We start from the raw sequence: 21,740 nt of genomic DNA on the forward strand, positions 1-21,740 counted from the left end.
TCACTTAGGAGTTGGCAGTATCTGCTGGCAAAGCAAAAGCTGGCAGCTCACAGTTTTATGAGGCACTGGCAAAGTCAGAAAGGAAGAAGAGTGAGGTCGGGTGCCAGGAGTCACCACTGAGCACTTTACTCATAGTTCTTTGCTGCAGTGTCTCAGCCTCTGTCTCACTCATCCTTGGGGATTGCACAATCCTCCCCTGGCCCCTGGAGCCCCAAAGTAGTAGTCCCAGACACTTTCTGCCTTTCCACTAGCTGTTTTCAATGGAGGAGTGAGTACTGCAGCTCCTTATTCTGCCATCTTCTCTGGAAGTTTCTTATCATTACTTTTTATGCATTAGCATTTTAACACCTTTAGGAAATAGTGGAGTTCATACCAAAAAATACAATGCAATACTGGCATTTATAATTACCCACATCATTACCTTTACCACAGGTCTTTATTTCTTTATGGTCCTTTGAACCACTGTCTAGTATCCTTTCATTTCAGTCTGAAGAACTTTTCGCATTGCTTGGAGGGTAGGTCTGGTAGTAATGAACTTCCTTAGTTTTTTTTTTTTTTTTTAATCTGAGAATGTCTTATTCTTGCCCTCATTTCTGAAAGAGAGTCTCACTGGAAATAAAATTCTTGGCAGGGCAGTTGTTTTCTCTCAGCACTTTAAGTATTTTAACCCACTGCCTTCTTGCTTCCATGGTTTCTAATGAGAAATCGACACTCAATCTAATTGTGACTCCCTTGTACATAACATGTTGCTTTTCTCTTGCAGCTTTCAGAACAACCTCCTTGTCCTTTGCGTTTAATAGTTGTAATCAGCATATGATGGAGTGTATTTTTCTTCATATTTATCCTGTTTGGTGTTCTCTGAGCTATTGGATGCACATATTCACATCTTTTAAATTTGTGATATTCTCTTTCATTATTTCTTTGACTATTTCTTCTGCCTCTTTCTTTCTTCTCCTTCTGGAACTCCCATAATATGTATATTGGTATGTCTGATAATGTCCCATAGCTGTCTTAGGCTATTTTCACTTTTAAAATTTCTTTTTTCTCTCTGCTCCTCAGTCTAACTCATTTCATGTTGCTTGTCTTTGAGTTCACTGATTCTTTTTTCTGCTAGCTCCAACCTGTTCTTGAGCTCTCCTGGGCATTTTTTCATTTCAGTTGTTGTGTTCTTCAACTCCAATAGTTCTGTTTGGTTCCTTTTTAAAATTTTTATCTCTTTACTTAGACTGTCATATTGCTCATTCATTGTTTTCCTGATATCCTTTTGTTCTTTCTCTTTACTTTCCTTCATCTCCTTGAGGATTTTTAAGATCATTTTTTAAAGGCTTTGTTCAGTATGTCCACAATCTCGTCTTCCTCATTGGTGTTTTCTGTATATTTATTCTCTTCCTTTGGATGGACCATCATTTTCTGTTTCTCTGTCTTCTACCCTTGTTGCACACTCTATATTTTAATATTTTGAAATGTTAACTCTGGGATTTTGCTCCTGAAATGTCTGTTTCTTGGTTGTGTAACCGGCTGGTGACAAGACAGTGATTTCCTTGAGCTTCAGTCCTGCTATCAGGAAGGTCTGCCCAAGGTGAATGCAGTGTACAGGGTTTTCTCTCTCTTTCTGGACAGCTATCTTGTCCTGGAATTTTGCTTGTCAGTTGTTTTGGAGCCCTCCTGTTTATAAGAGTTTGGTTGCCCCTTTTGTTTCCCAAGGAGACAGTCCTCTCTCTCCTGGGTTTTTGAAGCTGTCAGGCCTCTGTCCCAGATTGCCTGCCTCTATAGATGTTTTTATACTCCTTTTGTTGTCTCAAGCTGATTTTTTTTTTTTTTCCTGGAAGACAAATCCAGGGAGGAATACCACCCTGGAGAGTACTTTCCCATATCAGTCTTTCCCAGCCAAAACAGGGCCAGCAACCCAGGAAAGGGGCACAGACCAGCTCCAAAGTGGTGAGGGGATCAGGAAGGGTAAGAAAAACTTCTCCAATGACTATCCAAAGCCGAACTTTCCTGGCCTGCCCAGCAAATGTAGCCCTTCAGCTAACTGTCCCCTGCAGCCCTGAGGAAGCACTGTGTCTTTAAATCTCCATTGTCTCTTCCTCTGTCCAGAGGGTGGGGTTGAGACAGTGGCTGCCCTCATTGACAGGCCCCCAGTGATCTGAATTTACTAATCAAAAGTCATGATCAGTAATCAGCCATGCCCACCTCAGTTCTTGGGGAAGAAGACTTGTATGCCCCTTTCTGTCTCTGGCAAGCTAGCCAGGAGCTGGACCCCAAGGTGGACTGCCATGAGGGTGGGGGATGGGCGTCTGTAGCCCCTACACCAAGAGCGCTATTTATTTACTGTCCTTTAAGTAGTTTATCAGCCTCTTCCTCCCGCTCTTCCCTGGATGCTGTACAGTGTTCTTCCAGCCTCGAGAGTTTCAAAATATTGTTTCAGACGGTTCCTGCCTGTATAATATTTGTTTTGGTGGAAGGACTGAGTCCTAGAGCCCCGTATTCTGCCATCTTCCCCAGAAGTCCATCCATCCTTATATCTATGCCTTATTTTCTTATGTCAGAGTTGGAAATCATTACGTTTATTGCTCAAGTTAAAGTTTGTTCAATATTTATTCAACTCAAAGTTGTATTGATCAGATTAATGTTTGAGTTTTGGATACACCAAATTCAGCTATTACATGAACTTTAAGTAATTCCTAGAGTAATCAAGTATGGTTGCTTATTTTAATCTGCCTTTAACTACAGTTTATTTTATCTAAATTCAAATGCAAGCCACATAGCGCAATGTGAAGGAGTTCAACTTAAACTCTCTGGGGAATGCCATTTATTAGCATTTTCATGATTAAAGAAATATTTAGCAGTAAAACTTGAACACACTAAAGATAAAACTCATATATGCCATTTGGGTTATGAGTTTACATAGCCTGTATTGCAATCAGCACATCTCTTTCACAGTGAATTCTGGGTTAGTTAGGGAGAAGTTAGTATCTGCTGTCATCCTCATTATGACAGCATTCATATTTAGAAAGAGAGTGCTTTGAAAGAATCACTGAATGAAGCACATTGCCCAGACTCCATTGACCTATGCACTATTTATTATGTAAGTAGGATCCCACTATTAAGTGCTGTGTAGGATTCAAATATAAGAGAAAGCATATCCTATGACCCTATCTTTGGGGAAATTTAAAACAATTGAATCAAATTTCTTGTGTATATGGAAATTGCTAGAAAGAACAATTCAAGAGAATGGTTTTGGTTTTATAAATACCACAACTTGGAGAAAGACATGCAGAGAGAAGATAATCATTTGAGGATCATTAGAGAATGAAAGATAGGATGGAGGCTGGGCCTAAATGAGGGGAAAGGATCTGGCTGGCAGAGATAAAAAGGGGTTGAAAACCTTAGGGTGCAGGTTCAGGAAAAGAGTACATCAGGAATGGACATGGCATGCATTGAGACTGGTAAAGCCATAACAGCCCAATTGAGAGTGAGGGTCTCTGCCCATAAGTCTGGAGAAAAGTTTTGAGTAGTCAGAGTGGAATCGGGTGAATCAACCTCTATGGGTTTAAGGACTTTCCCAGGAACATGACTAAAATTTGACAGAGCTGTGACTCAACTCGAAATGTTATCCTCAATACTATACCACTGCCTTTTTCTAGGTATAATGGCAAGTCAACTCTCTGTGTTGCACATGGCAACAGTAAAGGCAGTACAGCAGTGTTGAACCTAGCCTCAAGACCATTCTATTACATAATTATAGAGTTAACTTTCATGGGAATAATCCAATAATGCCATCTGAAATGGCCAAGACAAACTCTATCCAACTTACCTAGAAACATCAAGTTTGTTCTTTCAAAACTCTCATTTTATCTTTATTCTTTCTTATTAGGAATGAATAACTCCCAGAGAAATAGAATCTTTATATTTAATTCCCTTTGCTTTTCCTTAACATTAATAGAAGAGATGCCATTGCTGTAGTTTAAATAAGATATGTGGATAGCTAAGCTCAGTCTGTCATAGAACATAAATAATCCTATAAGAACAGTCTACAGCTATCATACAATCTCCCCTCCTCAAAATATGCTAAAATAAGCAAAATATAATTGTGACATTATCATGCTATAATGCTAACATCAGTATGGTCAAAACTATCTATGTGTTGCCATGACAACCCCACCTAAGATAAAAATGAAAATGATGTTCACAATAAATATTTACCTGGAGTTTGCTTTGTCTTCTAGGCTCTTCAATGGCCAACAAGGAATTATTATTCAAAATTTTAGCACAAGATCCATTCTCACTGTCACCAATGTGACACAGGAGCACTTCGGGAACTATACTTGTGTGGCTGCCAACAAGCTAGGCACAACCAATGCAAGCCTGCCTCTTAACCGTAAGTAACAAGCATTGCCAGAATTCTCCCAGATGCCTCTTGTTCAATACATCAGTAGAGATAAACCTAGGCATGCTATGCTTATTTTAGGAACTCAGACTTTTGTACTATATTTCTTTCACAGAGGAATCTTTGCCCCAAAATAAATATGAGCATTTGAGAATTTTGCAATATCTATTGAAGTCTATCTGTGTTTTGAGAAATGTCTTACAGCTGCAAAAAGGAAAAAAAATACATAATTAACAAAGCCAACTGAAATATGTCTTCTGACTGATGACAGTTGTTTTGGTGGGTTTTTTGTTTTTGCCTGATTGTTTTGTGGTTTCTATTTTTTAAATAAGTTATGTTATCTTGAAGCATAGATTAATATGGCCTGAATTGATTCTTGATTGGTTTTCTTTAGACGCTCACCTTGTAATAGCCAGAATATCACAGGCCATAAATAAAATGAAATAGTAAGTAAATGATCATAGACAAAATATTTTTTCCATATAAATAAGACTGTTACTCAAAACCATATCTTAAATTATAATGTAAGGTTTTACTAAAATAAATACTACATATCTTATGTGCCTTAGTTTCCAAGGACTAAGAAATCAACAAAGAAGAGCAAATACAAGGAGGTGAGAGAGATCTATGCTAAAATTTTTTCCTGTCATTAGTTTTAGTGCTTTTTAGGAGTTGAATCACCAACAAATTATTACAACCATAAAATATTCCTGCATTTGAAGTGGAGTATTTCTCAAAATATTCAAAGAAGTCTACAAATATGTTGCTTTTTCAGTTCCATTAAGTTATTTGAACCATTGTTGTCTTTTATAGTTAATATTTTATAGTAATCTGACATATGTACATTTACGTTATTCTGTGATAGTTAAGCTGTCTCTGAAAAATGCAAATAGTGCCTAGTTCATCACAGACATGTTTGTTTCTATTTTTCAGGAAATGGGGATAGGCTATATGATATTCCTACCACTTAAAAAATAGACTGTAATAATAAGATTCATGATTTTTGGACTTTGAATTACCATGATTTAAGAACCTTAATATTAAATAAAATACATCAGTTTGTTCTTAAAAGAAAATAATTATTTAAAATTATTTTTTCTGCATAGACTTTTAAAAATCACATATTTATTATTCCAGTTTAATATTTCTTAATATTTCTTAGTGCCTCACTCTGAAATAAAGCCATTACTTACCATGCATTAACCATAGTATGATATACTTGCTTAAGTTTCTTACATGGGGATGATTTATTTAGTGTAATTATAAATAATATAAATGAGTGAAAACATTACAGAGCAGTGTGAATTTCAATTTAATGCAAATATTGATACTTCATTATTAATATTTTAAATGGTTTAAATATTCAACAATCTGAAAGAATAAATGAATTAAAAGAGGCAAAGTAAAGAAAAATTTAGTGCCTAATAACACATTACCTTTTTGCTATTAAAATTTCTAAATCTCATTCTGATTTTCAAAACTGGAGCCATAATGCATGTGGTGAATTTAAATGTCTGTTTGCGTCTGGGAACCTTAACACAATCATGAGGAAATAATGCACTGCTGAAAAGGCTTCTAAATATGGACTCTTCAGAATAGGCTCTAATGATCTCCCTTTGCCATTAACTCCCTGTATGTTAAGGTGCTGCCAAGTGCTAGCATAATTTGATTAATTTGTTAATTAAATATAAAATGTGAAAATTCTGTCTGTAATATCAATTTAGCCCTGGAAGTTTGAAGAAATGTCTGTATATTCAGAACTCTCATATGATCTCATCTGAAAATCTTATTGCACTAAGAATATTCTATTTTGTAGTATAATTATTTTTCTATATTTTTCATCTCTCCACCAATTATACATTCTTTGAAGGTAGGATAAATGTCCAATTATTTTATCTCCCATATGACCGAGCACAGAGCTTGGTATCTAAAAGGCAATCAATAAATCATTAGTAAATAAATGTATTAGTTAAAAACTGAATGAATGAATGAATAAATTGTTTTAGGTTAAAATGTGTCTTTTTAACTTCTACAAGGCCATATTATAGAAATTATAAATAACATTTGTTATTAGATTACTATGGACCAGACCCTGTTCTAATTTCTTTATATGAATTTTCTCATTAAATTCTAACACAATCCAAAGAGGCAGAATATAATTCCCCTCTGACAGATGAGGAAAGGAAGAGAGAGATTAAAAACATGGCCAAAGTCAAACTTTTGGTAAGTGACAAAGCAAACACTTAAATTCCAACAGTCTTACTTCAGAGCCAAACTTTTCAATACTACATTTCACTGTTTCTCACTATGAACATTAAATTATAAGTAGAATGAGATATAAATTGTATCATTTGCAACATATTCTTTGTAAGGTAAGCCTTTTTATATAACATAATTGCCCCTGTGGTTTTTATCAACTTTTCTTTAATAACTAATATGCTATTTTCTAATATAAGAAAAGTCTTTTTTTAAATAAACATTTACATATAAACAGCAAACATTTAAGTAAGAAAGGTGATTGAGGTCAATGCTTTACTGAAAACTGTTTTATAAAAATAGGCATGGGGACATATAAACACACATTTTTATGGGATTTTTAAGTCTCCTTTGACAGGTACAGTTACCCAACTTAAACATCCTGCAAACTATATATATGGAAAGTACAGCTTTCTTAAGGTTTATATGGTGCTAGCTGGAGAGCATACAATGTGTCCCTATATAAGAGCCCATCTTCACAAGGTCTATGAATGGGATGAATAATCTAAAAGATCTAAAACTAAAAGCGAGTCTTAGCTGATCTTATATTTGCCTGTGACCTGCTTAATTAAGAAAAAAAAAGGAAGGAAGGAAGGAAGGAAGAAAGGAAGGAAAGAAGGGAGGAAGGGAGGGAGGAAGTCAGACCTGCTGCTGAAGATCAGCCCCTCTACAAGGAAGTGTGTGCAACTAACTTGCCACCCATCACTTTACGCAGGAAAAAGGAGATAGAGCCCAAAGGGTCTGCCAACTGTGCAGAATGTGGTATTTAGCACATATTGCAAATAAGAACCTTTTCATGCTTTCATGATTTATATCCATGAATAGATAATAAGCTCAATGATAGATTGATTGAAAATATGGGTTACCTGGCATAGTGTTTATACATAGCAAACACTCAAACTGGTTGTTTGATAATAGTATTCCAGAAGAGCTTTAGTCACTGAGAATCAGATCTCCATCCATTATTACTTAGAACAAGTCTTGAGACCATGATATGCCACTCCTGGTTTGTATTAACCCATCACCAAAACAAAAGGCAAGAAGCAATAGTTTGGAACTAAGACCGTCAAAAAGGAAGTATAGCTCTTTGCTGTGTGTGTGTATGTGTGTGTGTGTGTGTAAGCATATCTGTGTTTCACACAAAGACAGTTGAACAGGCTTTGATTGGAATCCCAGTTCTACCACATAATAGCTGTGTGTGACTTTGGGCAAGTTACCTAAAATTCCAAAGCCTCAGTTAAACCCTTCTCACAAGGTAAGAATTAAATGAGATCATGCATATAAAGCATTTATTACTTAGCCTAGGACAAAGTAAGTACTCAAAAAATATTAGTCATTTTGATTGTATCATTACATCCCCCAAGATCACTCAATTCTATTCATGTCAAACACCAATACACAGATGACTGAACTTACTTGATGACTGACTGCCCAGTGCTTTGCTGAGGGTTGAGGAGGTAAACAGCCCTTTGACAGCCAAGATGAAAGCATTCAAATTTGAAACAAAGTCCCAAATATAGCCCATAATTTAACCTCATCCCTTGCTCAGTGCTTGAACCACACCTTGTGGCACTAATCCCAGATCAAATACAAGGTTTATAGCATGGCAGTTCAGACATTTGGGAAATTCAAAGAGTAGAAGTAGAATAATATAATAGTTCTATTTTGAGACTCAATTCATTCAATAGTAGTATTCATTCATCAAATATATATAGTGACTGCCTATAATGTACAAGGTACGTGCTAGATGTTGGAAAAGAAAAGATTAATAGAGCCAGAACCCCACCCTCAAGCGATTTTAAGATGAGTGACAGGTGACAGGTAAGAAAACGGGCAACTGTAATGAAGTGTAGTCAGTGGTACTATACTGAGGCACAGAGAAGAGGCTCTTAATCCAGTCTAAAGAGCCATGCAAGGACTTTCATCTAGAGTCGCTAATATCACTCTATGAATTATAACTAAAATACAACTCAAAATACCATGATAGCTATTCTCTGTCTCATTTTCAGAAACAGAAATTTCCAAGAGTTCATTCAACAGTAATCACAAGCATGAGGTACAGTGACACAAATGAGAGAATAATCAATTTGATCTGAATGATGAAGGACAAGCTATAGAGGAAATGACCCTTGAGCTGTGTGATTGGGTTAAGCCTGAATGTGGGAATGGTGATGAAAGAAGATGAACACTCAAGAAGATGAAACAACACATGTAAAGGTGTAGCATTACAAAATAGTCTGAAAAATCTGAAGATGTGATTGTACTTTAATGTGGTTAGTGTAGAAAGTGGGAGAAAGAGACTTGAGAGATGAAGCTAGATAAATTGGCAGGATTAGGACGTGAAGGGCCACAAAGGGGTTTGGACTTTATCCTTCAGATTTTGGAAATCCATTGAAGGATTTTAACAAGAGAATAATAAAAACAGATTTGATTTCTCAAAGATTTTTCTTAGGCAATGTGGGATCTGAATCCACATAGTAGTCTTTCAATAATTAAAGGAAAAGAAGATAATTACACAAAAGGAGTAGCAAAGGTAAGAGAATTGAGAAATAATAGGAAGATAAAATAGATAGGAGTTAATTGATCAAATCTGGAGAGAACAGGGAGAGAAGTGCAGAAATGTAGTTAACTCCTAATATTTGTCTTTGATGACATTAACCATGATAGGAACATAAGAGACGGATTAGGGCTTTTAGATTTGGGGTAGTAGGTAGAGATTGAAAGGAGAGAAACGAGTTCAGTTTTAGACATGGTGAATTTGAGACAATGTCCAGTAGGTAGCTGAATATTAAGTCCAGAATGGAGACATAGAATTGAAAATTATCAGAATAGAGGTAGTAGTTTCAGCTGTGAGAGCATATAAGATTTATCATAAAGACGATGTAGAGTGAAAAGATGACCAAGGACAGAAATCCAAGTAAAATCAGAATCAAGGAATGAACAAAGGAAGAGAAGCATCCAGCTGAACCACACCAGTTCAGTGTGGATAGAGATGCTAGAGGAGGGGCAGTGCCATGGAGTGCCATGGAAGAAGGGAGGATCAGCAGTGCCCGCCATACCCCTCCATCAGGTCAGAAAAAGTCTCAACGTTGTCTTCAACTATTGGAAAGTTATTGGAGGCCTTTGCCAAGGCAATCTCTGTGGTATAATGGGAGAAGAGGCCAGGTTCTTGTGGATTATGGTTACATAAGTCGATGAGGAAGTAGAGACATTGGTAGTAAACTTCTCTTTTAGAGGCTAGGCTAGGAAAGGAAGAGGACAGGTTGGATGCCATGTCTTGAGGACCTAGCACCTGGTCTGATAAGACTTCTTTTCTGATTAATAAGTGCCAATACTGCAAAGATGCACTACCTCAGAGTTTGGCTACCCTTTCCATGCTTCCTGCTTCTCTGCAAACCTTCCTCATTTTCAGCTTGTTTGCCTCTGTTCTCACATCTTTCCTGAGTCCTGGAGCAAATAAGCAAGGACTTTGATTTTGCGTGAAGGCACCTTAAATCCCTGTGGGCTTCAAACTGTTTAGCTGTAACTTTAAGTAGAGATGTTAGTAATTTCATCAGTAGAATTACTTCAGGTCAAGAGTATAGACTTTCTTAAGTAAGGGGAAAGTAAAATTTATAATGGAAAAAAGCTAATAGATCCCTTGTCCTCTATATCATTTTTACTAAAATTTCTGAAAGAATATCTGCATTAAAAAAGTAGAGGTATGACCACTTCTGGGGGGAGGGGTTTGGACAAGAGGGAGAGCAAGAGAGAAAGAGAGAGAAAAAATATTTTGCAGATCAACTGTAGGGTTCAAATTAATAATTGATGACAGTGTGCTAACCATTCATAGCAAACTTCCTTATTAGGTAAAAAGTTTGGGATTCAAAGCTATTCGTGGTTGTATTGTTATTTTTCAAAAGTATTTTTTGCTTCCTGAATATGAGCAAATGAAAGAGTTGATTCTTCCAAGTCTTCTTGCAGAATGTGAACTGAATGGTCCCATCCTGCCATCTATGGGTCCTATTCATCAAATGTATATCATTTATATCATTTGAGCAGTTTGCAGTAGCCAATAAAATATAGATAGTTCTATAAGTTAAGCATGTTGTATAGGCTTTGCTTCCCACTTTCTAGAAGGAACAGATATTCATTAAAACACAAGTGTTAAACAACTCACCATCTATAGGGAAATAAGGAAAGAGAATTAATTAAAAAGAAAGAAATCTCCAGCTACATAAGGAAAGTGTTTAAAATTCACATATTTTTGTTTTAATACAACCTTCTCCTGAGATCTAATATATTAAAATATTTGGGCTAAATCTAGCCTAATATTGAAAGCAATCTTTGCTTAGAGGCCCAAAATAGGTAATGATACTAGTGCTTCAGTGCATGAATGTCAAACCCTGCTTTAATGTCTCCCCAAGAGTATAGTGCCAAAACTTTTCCTGGAAAGTGGGCTTCAATAATATAATAGTGACTTTTCTCCTTCTTTTCTTGAGTGCATGTGCACGCATGGGCATGCAGGCATGTGTGTTCATTTATCCAAAGTAGCAAAGCATTTGCCTCAAAAATATTATATAATAGAACCTTCGAAGAATTCACAAAACCTTTCTCTTTCCCCTGCCTTAGCAACCCTGCAGAGACAATAATGAAATTGCAATTTTTAACACTTCATCAACAAGTTCTATTTAACTTTCTGGAAAATTTCAGCTCATGTTAGAGGATATTTCTTTCAGCCTATTTAATTTGATGGACACCTCCTCTTTTGATATTAAAAAATGTCAGTAGCTGGTATCCAAAAGGAAAATGGAAGAAGCTACTGGAGAGAGTAAGAATGTAGGTAATGTGACAGTTTTTTCGTGTTTAGATTTGACTGATTCAGGTGAACAATTCTTTTTGGCTGATTTGCTGAATATAGAACCAGCTGTGCCATTGCAAGTAGAATTTCATCTCTCTGCTGACTTCAAATATCCCCACATAACAGGAAGAAACTGCATGGGCTCTCTGTTACTTTTACCCATTATAATGATACTTGATTCCGTGTGAAAGGTGATACCATAAATTTGAATGATTCACATTTTAGTTTGAAATTGATCTCCCCTCCTGCAACTTAAAAGCGATTGGGTTTTTGTATTGGTTGAAAGAGGCAGTAACATGCATAATTTTGGAAGTTTGCTGTGAATAGTTAGCACACTGTCATCAATTATTAATTTGATCCCTATAGTTGAGCTGCAAAATATTTGCTGATTATTGAAAGCAGAGTTCTGTGTGAACCAACTCACTTTATCCTCACAGCTTTAAGATGTTAATGAGGAGCATTTCTTGGATATTTTGATTATAAATACGTGACAAAAAATTAGTTTGCAGTTTTAGGAAGGTTTTGAGATAGCTATATCAGTCTATTGAGTAACACTCTACCAAACAGAAATACACACGTGTATGTAAACATAACCATCACACAAATAATGTATGTATACATAGTTTCTGAGGTAGAATATGAGTAAAGTAAGATGTTTCCTTCCCAACTTTGTGCCTAGAACCTGTGTGTATTCTCAAGAAGCTAGATACAAAGTGGTCATTCAGTTCCATAAGTGAGAAATGTTACCAGGTAGATTGGAACCATCAGAATAACTGTGGAGCCTATGATGCTCCAGCTCACCAAATTGCCACTACTGAGAACCAAATAGAAGTGATAGCAGGACTTTAGTTATCCAGTCAATTGACAGAACTTTAGAGCTAGAGGAGGTCTTAGATACTAACTCATCAATTTTTTTCAAACTTTTTAAAGCAGTGGAATCCTTTCATCTCCCAAATGAAACCTTAGGCAGACCTTAAGATATAATAGAGATAAAATTTGGAGTGAGTTTTGTTGATTTGGAGGAAACTCTGGAAATCCTCTTTTCTTCTTATCTTTCATATTGCACAATGAACCAGGGTTGCTATTAAACAGCTGTAGAGTTCCATGGAATATGGTTGAAAACTTACGGTCTAGACCAATCCATTCACTTTCTAGGTGAGGGAACTGAGGCCCAAAGAAGGAAAGTCAGAGCCCAAAGACTCACTGTCGCAGTAAACCTAGAGGCAGGACTTACTTAGTTTTTCCTAGTCTTGTTCCAGTGTTCTTTCCACTACACAGGCCAAGGACTATACTCCTTGGAATTAGACATATCTGATTGAAACTGCAATCCCACATGCATAATTGTGGACAGTTCTTTGCATCCCTATCTTTGAAGCTCAGTCATCTCATCTATAAAATGAGGAAAATAATTTATAGGATTTTTGTGATGATTAAATGATATAGGACATGTAAAATGGCTAAAAAGTGCTGAGTCCAAAGCAAATACTCATTAAAGTTAATTCCTTTTCCTTTTCTTTCCTTGCTCTGTTAAGTATAACCTAAATGTTGAAGGGTAAACCAAAGATCTAAAGACCTAAAATCTACATAAACTGAATAATTGTGTAACTTTATCTCACAGGCTATCCAAATTCATAGCACTGGTCCTTTAATTCCTTTATTTAATGCACCTATGTGTATTGTTATGATATTGTCTTTTTTATTAGAGTTATTAATTAAATCAGCCATGCAAATAAACCTTCACTTGTAAGGAGTGAAGAAAAAATGGGCAAGTTGATAGAGAGGGTTGTACAAGATTAATTACTCTACTAATATGTTTCTCTCAGGTTAAGAAGCAATTTGATAGCTACATTTTCAAGCTCCTAGGACTGCTCACACATTTCCTTGGTTGACAAAGGGTCAGAAAATGCCAAAGGGAGAAGGGAGCATTCGCATTTGCTGCTGTCATTGATCAGCCTCCTAATGTAGCGGACTTGTGGGAATTAGGTACCAAAAAAGATATGGAAAAATCAAAAAGAGTTTAATTTAATCATAAAACTTTATTAGGAATGCTAACCTAGGAACCAGACAAATTAAATCCTGGTCTTAACTCTGAGGGGTCCTTAGGGAAAGAACTTAACTCTTTGGCATCAGTTTCTCCATCTGTAAAATGAGGAGAATAGAATAATCTCTAAATTTTCTTTCCGCTCTAAAGCATAAAGATTCCAAGAAATCTATATGTGTTTAAAAAAAAGAGTAATATTTATGTACTATTATTAAAATAGTTATACTTGCTGCTTAAAAAAATAGAACCACTTCTGTTATTTTTCCCCTCTGTACACTTTGTCATTGAACTCTAAATTATTTCTTACTGACCTAAAAAATTGTGTTTTAATGTGTTTGGCTCTGCGGTGAGTTTCCATAAAGTTTAGCTCAATAGCACTGCTGGCCTAATCATTTTGTCATCTCTACAAAGAACTGTACTCTCCAGGGAAATTTCCTTTATGTTCACAGTTTCAATTCTGTTGTCCAATAACCTATGAAAAGGCACTAGAGTAGATCTTCTTGCTATTTTATTTCACAAAGCTCTAACCCTATAACAAATTAGGCTAAAATGTGACCCTGTGTATATAGGAATTGTGGCTATTAGGGCTTTGTAAAAATGAAAACATGTCAACATTTCCAGCCTGAAGAAAAAGTATTACCAGCCATCTACCTTCAATAGAGCCTTTCCTAGCTATTTCTTTGACAGAGCATGCTGGCGGTCCTGTGAGAGAATTCCAAGCCTCCATTATTTCTGAGAAATCTCTTAGAGAATAGTACTTACCCCACATGCACTGTTTTTCCTGTAGCTGTAACTAGATTTGAAGCATGATCTAATGGTTTGAGGTACATGATGAGGTGTCAAAGTCTGAGATACACCCCCAACTCCACTTCTGTGTTATGGTTTATTTCTCTGAAAAATGTAAACGTGGCCCCTAATATAAGACCCAGAGATATGTGTGAACAGAATGATTATTATGGACTGCTGAGTACCAGTATTATTAAACTTCCGTTTTCTCCTAAGTCAGTATGGAGCATAAATTAATAGAATACATACCAAAAGAAAAAAAAAAGTGAAATTGGCACCTTTTTCTTTTTTTAACCATTTTGATGTTCCAGGTAAAGGCAAGAAGAGGAAGAATTAACTGTGAGAGCAATGATATTTCAGTGAGCCACACTTTCTCTAAAGCACTGTAAATTCAGTTTTAGTATCCATAAAATTGCTTGGGAAGGGACTGAAAATGGCATACCCTCATGGAATGTGTCAGTTCAGAGTGGACTGGATTTTCTTACATGTAAATGTAATTCAATTGGGATTTCTCTCCTGAGACACAAATTAGATAGCTTCCCAGTATATGCTTAAGTAACAATTGAATAAATCGAGCAAGACGTGCTTGCATGGAAATGTTATTTTACATTTGGCATGGCTAGACATTTATGGTAGGTTGGATTTTTCTAATTTTATCCTTTTTCCCCCCCAAGCTTTCTCTTTCAATAGTTTTTGAGCAAACAATCAGATTGCATTATCTAGCTCTAAAATGTGATATTAGATAGATGCATACTCTTTAATTTCTTTTCTTTGATTTTTTTTAATCAATCCAATTAGTGCAAATATGTAGCTGCCTAATTAGTGAGACAGATCATAATTCTTGTCAAAGAACGATTAGTGTCATCACTCAGTCGACATAGACTGAATCACAAGTTTTCTAAAATACTTCATAAGACGAGATATAGCAACACATTTTCCTAAAACTGGCAGGATGATAATAAGCCTTTGTTTTAAGAATTAGTAGACATACCTGTAGGGAGATTTGTATTTCCTCAAAAGATCCTAACTTCTTGGGAGCACTATGGTTTGATAAAATAATATGCTTACCACAATATGGATAATATCTATAATCAAACTTTTTAACTGAGTAAACACATTTTAGGAAGACTAACATAGCTATGGATGCAGTTTAACTCTGCAGGTTTGACTGCTGGAGAAAAAATAAATTGAAAGAGCTTATTTTTCTCAAGCTAGCATATTGCCTGTTGGAGTTCATATTTGACAACCTTTCTTACACCCATTTTGCTTCATAACTCAGAACCACCTGAATTTCACCAACATCCCTCCTGCCAGCAGCACCTGAAAGAATAGGTCTCATACGCCGCACTATTCTTGGAACATGATTATGGTTGTTTTCTTTTCCTTGTAGCCTTACTCCCTGACTATTCTTCTATTTGCCTTATTCTTATCATTATAAATTATTAAAACATAAAAATATTACTGACACATATAACTAGAGGTAGGCACTTATTTGCTATTTATGTTTGCTTACTGGATTGTTGTTCCTTGTTTTCTTTTTCTCTCATTTCTCCTCAATTCTGACTTAATTATCTCTAAAAGAGAGAGAGAGATGCTTCTCTATCTAGGAATATAGAATCGGGAGGTAACCAAACAGCCTTTTGAATAGGCAAGCTCAAAATTGCTTTTGAAAGCTTCATCACTGAAAATGTAATCAAACTTAGCTTACCCGGAATTGATTTAAGTTGCAGCCTAAGGACCCACCTTTGACCAGGGTAGCATTCACACTTGCATCGATTTTGCCTGCAATTGAATTACTCAGGCAATTCTGTGTGCTTTCAGCTTTAGCCCTGGAGTGCAAATGGCCAATTTGGGAAGCAACTTTGTTGTGCTTAAAATTTGCAGGAAGATTTTTTCACACGTTCCTGGGCAAAAGCAGGCTTCCTTTTTAAAAATTTCTTTTAGTCACAGTATTGGTTGCCCAAAGGACATTTTGTTTGTTTTTATGTTTGTTTTAATTTGAGAAAACTTTACTTCCCCTGAAGAGTATCTTCTTTCTTTAAAAAGACGAATTCTAATTCTTCATAAGTGTACTAGAATTTAGGAGAAATGAAAATTAATGAGGAAAAATAGGACAATATGAGATGCTGCTATTAGAGGAAAAGCTTTTGTAAAAAAGCATGTATTTTATAGTTCTAAAAGCAGAAGTTTATGAAAACCACGTTTACTACAGTGGAAGCAAAAATAGAACCTTCTATAGGTCTCCATAGAATTGTATGTTATGACAATACCCTTCTCCCTCTGTTCCAAAATACTTTGTAAGACTGGCACAAAGAAAGATTACATAGACTCTTTTAGGGTGTGATAGGATTTTGTTAGACATTTCTATTTTGGCTATTTTATTCCCTTGTACTGTATGTTAGTTGTGTAAACTCTACACAAAACTCCTTTCATTTTCAAATAAACCTTACCATCTTTAGGTTTTTATTTTATATACTTTCAATTATAAGACAGTTTCAACTATACATTGCAAAAATTTCTCTATATTTCTATTCAGGCTTCCCAAATAATATTTTCATGTCTTCATGATTATGTGGTCAGTGGTGCGTTAGTAAATATTTAACTGAATTAAAGGATATGTATCATGAAATGTGAAAATAACAATAAAATATGCCAATTGTTTCTCATGGAATGCTTGCATTCATTTTTGCTGAAATCATGTACTTGTAGCCAAATTATGGTTGGTTTTCAATAATGATTTAACAAGTGGAGTTGCATCTCAACTATGAATATTATTCTGACATGAATGTGGGTTGATATTCTTATTTATGATAATGAATAAGATACAAATATCTTCTTTCCAGAATCAGATAATAGTTTTAGAATACTGGAAGAATATTCCCTCAATTTTTGTGCTATTCACAATGTAATGACTTCAGACCATAGCATGTTTTTATATTTAATCTCCATTACTCTTTTTTTTTTAAATTCAGTTTTATTGAAATATATTCACAAACCATACAGTCATCCATGGTATACAATCAACTGTTCACAGTATGATCATATAGTTATGCGTTCATCACCACAATATATTTCTGAACATTTTCCTTACATCAGAAAGAATCAGAATAAGAATAAAAAATAAAAGTGAAAAGAGAATACCCAAACCATCCCCCCATCCCACCCTATTTGTCATTTAGTTTTTACTCCCATTTTTCTACTGATTTTTTTTCAATTTTTTAACTTTGTTTATCAAAAAATTAAAAACAAACAGGCAAACAACAACCAAAAAAACCCCACAACATTTCAAACAAAGCAATGGATTAAGGAAAACAAATAACCTAAAATAACTACTTTGCTTCCAATATGTTCCTACCATACCCCAAGAAAATTAATAAACCATGTCCAAACAGAGGAGTAAGAAAAACAAATAATCTAAAATAACTACACTGCTTCCAACATGTTCCTACCATACCCCAAGAAAATTAACAACCCCTAAGAAAACAAAGGAATAAGAGAAAAAAAAAAACCTAAAATAACTCTATTGCTTCCAACATGATCTTACTATATCCAAGAAAGTTTACAAACCATAATCATTCCTGAGCATTCCCATAACATTGAGATTACCCTCCATAGTTTATCTGTTCTTATTAGATTATCATTCCCCCTCCACTAATTGGTATCTCTAGGTCCCCTACATTCTACAGTATAAAACATTACTCTTTACTCTATCACTTTCTTAAGTCCAGATAATCAACAAAATCAAAAAGCAACCTCTGATTTAGAGCATTTGTCAATTTCCATTGCCACCATGGCCATTTTCAAGCTATCAAGGTAAAGTTACTGAATGCAGAATTGGAAAGAGATGTGCAGTATCCCATACAATTTGTAATATTATGTAATATTTCAATATCATATAATTATATAATATTTAATATATCATGCATATAATTATATATCATATTATGTATATTTCCACAATACAGATACAATATATGTAAATAGTGTGAAGATGTTAGATACAATAAAACATGCTAAAATAATTTGGTAATAACAACTTGTGAGTAGTGATCACACTTGTTTTAATAGAATTTTTTTTTAATTATATGTTGACATAATTTAATATTTAATAATGGTTGTGTTTAATAAGCAGCTCACAAAATTCCTGAAAATTTAGCAATTGACTCTCATGAGCTGGTACATGTGAGCTCCAGAATTCCACTATTTGAGTGGATATCAAAGAATACATGATTTCTTCATGTAAAAACTACATGACCCTAGACAAATTACATAGTCTCTCTAATCTTCAATTTGCCCAACTGTAAAATGGAGTTAATAATACTTAGCTCACCTGGATGTAGAAGAAGTAAATAAGAGATATGTAAAGCTTGGCGCTTGGCACATGGTAAGTATTCACACCTTAGCTGCTTTCCCTTTCCCTCTAATACAATTCTATATCCCTCACAATGTCTAGAATTTCCTTAACTTTATTTTGTGATGAGAATAGTTTGATGAAGTATCACCAACTCTGTATAATGATCTCTGATGCAAATGCCATTTTATTGTCTCTATGATCATTCATGTGCATAAATATCATCACATTCATGCAACAGTTTTTGTTTAAATTTGCTGCAACACAAAACATTTCCCTCTTACAACTGACTATCAGTATGCGTATTCCCATTCTGCACTAGGTTTTAAGAAACATTATTTCTTTAGACATAAGTTGGGGGCCTCAGGGGATGCTTATCTTATAATGTTTTAATCCTGTGAAACCAGAGAGACAAATACATTACCAGACCATCCAAAGCTTTCAGGGTTTCATATTAACTTAACAATAGGTTCCAGATACACTGTTATCTCTCCTCTAACCTGGTGGAAGTTAGGGGAGGATGAATACATTTTCTTTGAAGTAGATGGAATCAGTCCCCTTTCCCAGCATGACCCTCTGCCCGCCCAGAAATATTTAAAGCAGTGTTCTTAAACGCTCTACTCTAATGCAAGGTGGTATATGGGGGCTCTGTATTTTATATATTTTTGCATGATACTTCTGTAAACTTACAACTTCTCTATCAAAAAAGAACTATTAATTTTAAAAAAAGCTATCTCAGAGCTAGAGAAAGGAAGACTGCAGTAAGTCAAGTTACAATGCCACAAACCCTGATGTTCTTACCATGGTACAGCAATTTTTCTTGAATAAATGCTCCTCATATTTTTGCAATCCATTGGTTAATTTCTATAGTTCTGAAAAAGTTGATTTTGCTATTTTCATCAGTGCTTTCATGGGTTTTATAAAAGGCTGATTTTCAAGTTCTTTACTCTGCTATTTCTGAAGCCCCGACTCTTAGATATTTTTATTTGATAAGTATGCATTTAATGCAGTCACATGGAATGAATTTCTGTGCATATGACTTGTTCCCATGGGCCTGATATTCACCTTAAAACTTGGCCCCCATTCTTCTTCCTTTCCCACAAATTTAACACACAGATTTATATCATACCATACTGATTTAGTGTTTATGGTCATTACTTTGTGGAATACATTATTATTTTTAATCATATAAGTTTATTAAACTGTAATTACTTTACTTGATTTATATATTTACTTATCTTACAAATGTTAGTTGAATCATATTTTAATAAATTTGAGTTTATCAATGTTTTATCATAGAACAAGATGTTTTGTTTTCTCCTGCTTCTTACTTTTCTAAAGCAAGAAAACCATAGTTTGTAGGCTGATGCCTTGGAAGAGAAGATTAATCAGTAATGCCATAATTTTAAAGCTTCAGTATATATTCACTTAGTCAATTAATTGATTATCTAAACACCTACTACCATGATACATTGGGACTACAAGATGAACTAAAAGGACTTTATCTCTATGTTTCAAAGAAAGCTATTTTTGAAGGGGAGGCTGAGGAGGCAAGCAGTCAGCACAAAATGTAGTCAATTCATAGAGGTGAGAAAGAGAATGACAGAGTAAAGAAATTCCACGTACATGGAGCCCAGAGACAACTAAAGGAGAAGTGGACATGAGTCTGGAAGGAAGGCAGATGCTAGCTCATGAATGGCATTGTAAGAAGGCAATACCTCTTTTAATATTTATATAAATGTTATTGGCCAACATCATTTTTGTCATATACTTATAGCTTTTAAAATATGGGTGAAAAAAAGAGCCAAATAATTATTACTGGAATACTTTAATATGTTGGTTCTTAAGATGTGTCATGACTCATGTGAAATAACCCCAGGCCCTAAGATGAAGACTAATTTTAGTCTGTGCCTTAACTCCCCTATCACTTTTGGCACTTATTAGACCAATATACTCATTTATCACCTCTTCATATGCTCTTAGAAAGCCATGTATTCTTGTGCCCTTTCTTACTTAAAGGAAAAGCAATTACTTCACCCCATTGATGTATTATGCTGATCAAACAGTAAAATAACTAGTATCGAATTATTTAATGAGATGTTTAACTTTTCCTATACTTCCTTCCATAACTTTCTGCCAGTGCACTATCAATATATTCACTAATTCAAACTATAATTATTTGATTTTTTTTTTTTTTTTTGCCTTCAAGTGATTTTTTTTTTGCCTTCAAGTGATGCAGTATGTGTTTTTTTTGCCCTCAAGTGATTTTTTTTTTGCCTTCAAGTGATGCAGTATGTGTTATGAAGGCCTCTGAAGATGCTTAGGAGCAAAATCTTTCCTCTCAGAGTACTGTATATATATATATATATATATATATATATATATATACACACACACAGTATATATACAGTATATATACAGTATATATATATATATATGTATATGTATATGTATATATATATATATATATATATATATATATATATATATTTAAATACTCTTGCCCCTGCATGAGAACGTCCCTAGATTACTGACACTTTGTCTTTGGATCAGAGAATCCATTGACTAATATCAGCATGTCAACACCAGATTGATAAGTTTTAAAATTATTTCCATCTCCTGGAAAACATTCATAAATTTAGTTTTACTGTCTAATTAATTTATTCTATCCAATTAAATACTTGGCATAATATCTGCTGTCCTCAGTCCCAGAACAAAGAAGAGTTAAGTTTCTCAGGCATATTTGCCTTCTTGTGTTTGTGTTATGCTTTTTTTTTTTTTTGCTTTGTTTTGTTTGGCTTTTGTTTTTGGCAGCCTATATCTCTAGTAGCCCCAAATCCTGCAATTGGTTATGACATGAATCAGTTGAGAGAGCTGAAATGTTTTAGCACAAATCCAGCCCCACTATTAATCATTAAGTATTTTACAAATCCCTGCGAATACCACACTCTATTAACTGCTAGAGGGTAAGGGTGTGGGGAATGCGAGGAGTGTAAGAGGAAAATATAGCAGCCTCTATTCATTATGGCTGGTGTGAGATCAAACTTGGTATCTAGGTTCAATTAGAGAATGAGAA

At 34.9% G+C, this 21,740-nt stretch overlaps 1 protein-coding gene across 2 annotated transcripts in view; it reads left to right on the plus strand.

Moving 5' to 3' along the window:
* The window catches only part of NEGR1 (neuronal growth regulator 1), a 904,198-nt gene that overhangs the window by 727,527 nt on the left and 154,931 nt on the right, over positions 1-21,740 (plus strand). For both annotated transcript variants that reach the window (XM_037826916.1, XM_037826917.1), the window contains exon 6: positions 4,230-4,381. In XM_037826916.1, the coding sequence (XP_037682844.1) occupies positions 4,230-4,381 (152 nt within the window). The remainder of the gene's footprint in view (positions 1-4,229; positions 4,382-21,740) is intronic.

This window comes from Choloepus didactylus, chromosome 2, assembly GCF_015220235.1.
Source record: "Choloepus didactylus isolate mChoDid1 chromosome 2, mChoDid1.pri, whole genome shotgun sequence".
Classification (NCBI taxonomy): Eukaryota; Metazoa; Chordata; class Mammalia; order Pilosa; family Megalonychidae; genus Choloepus; species Choloepus didactylus.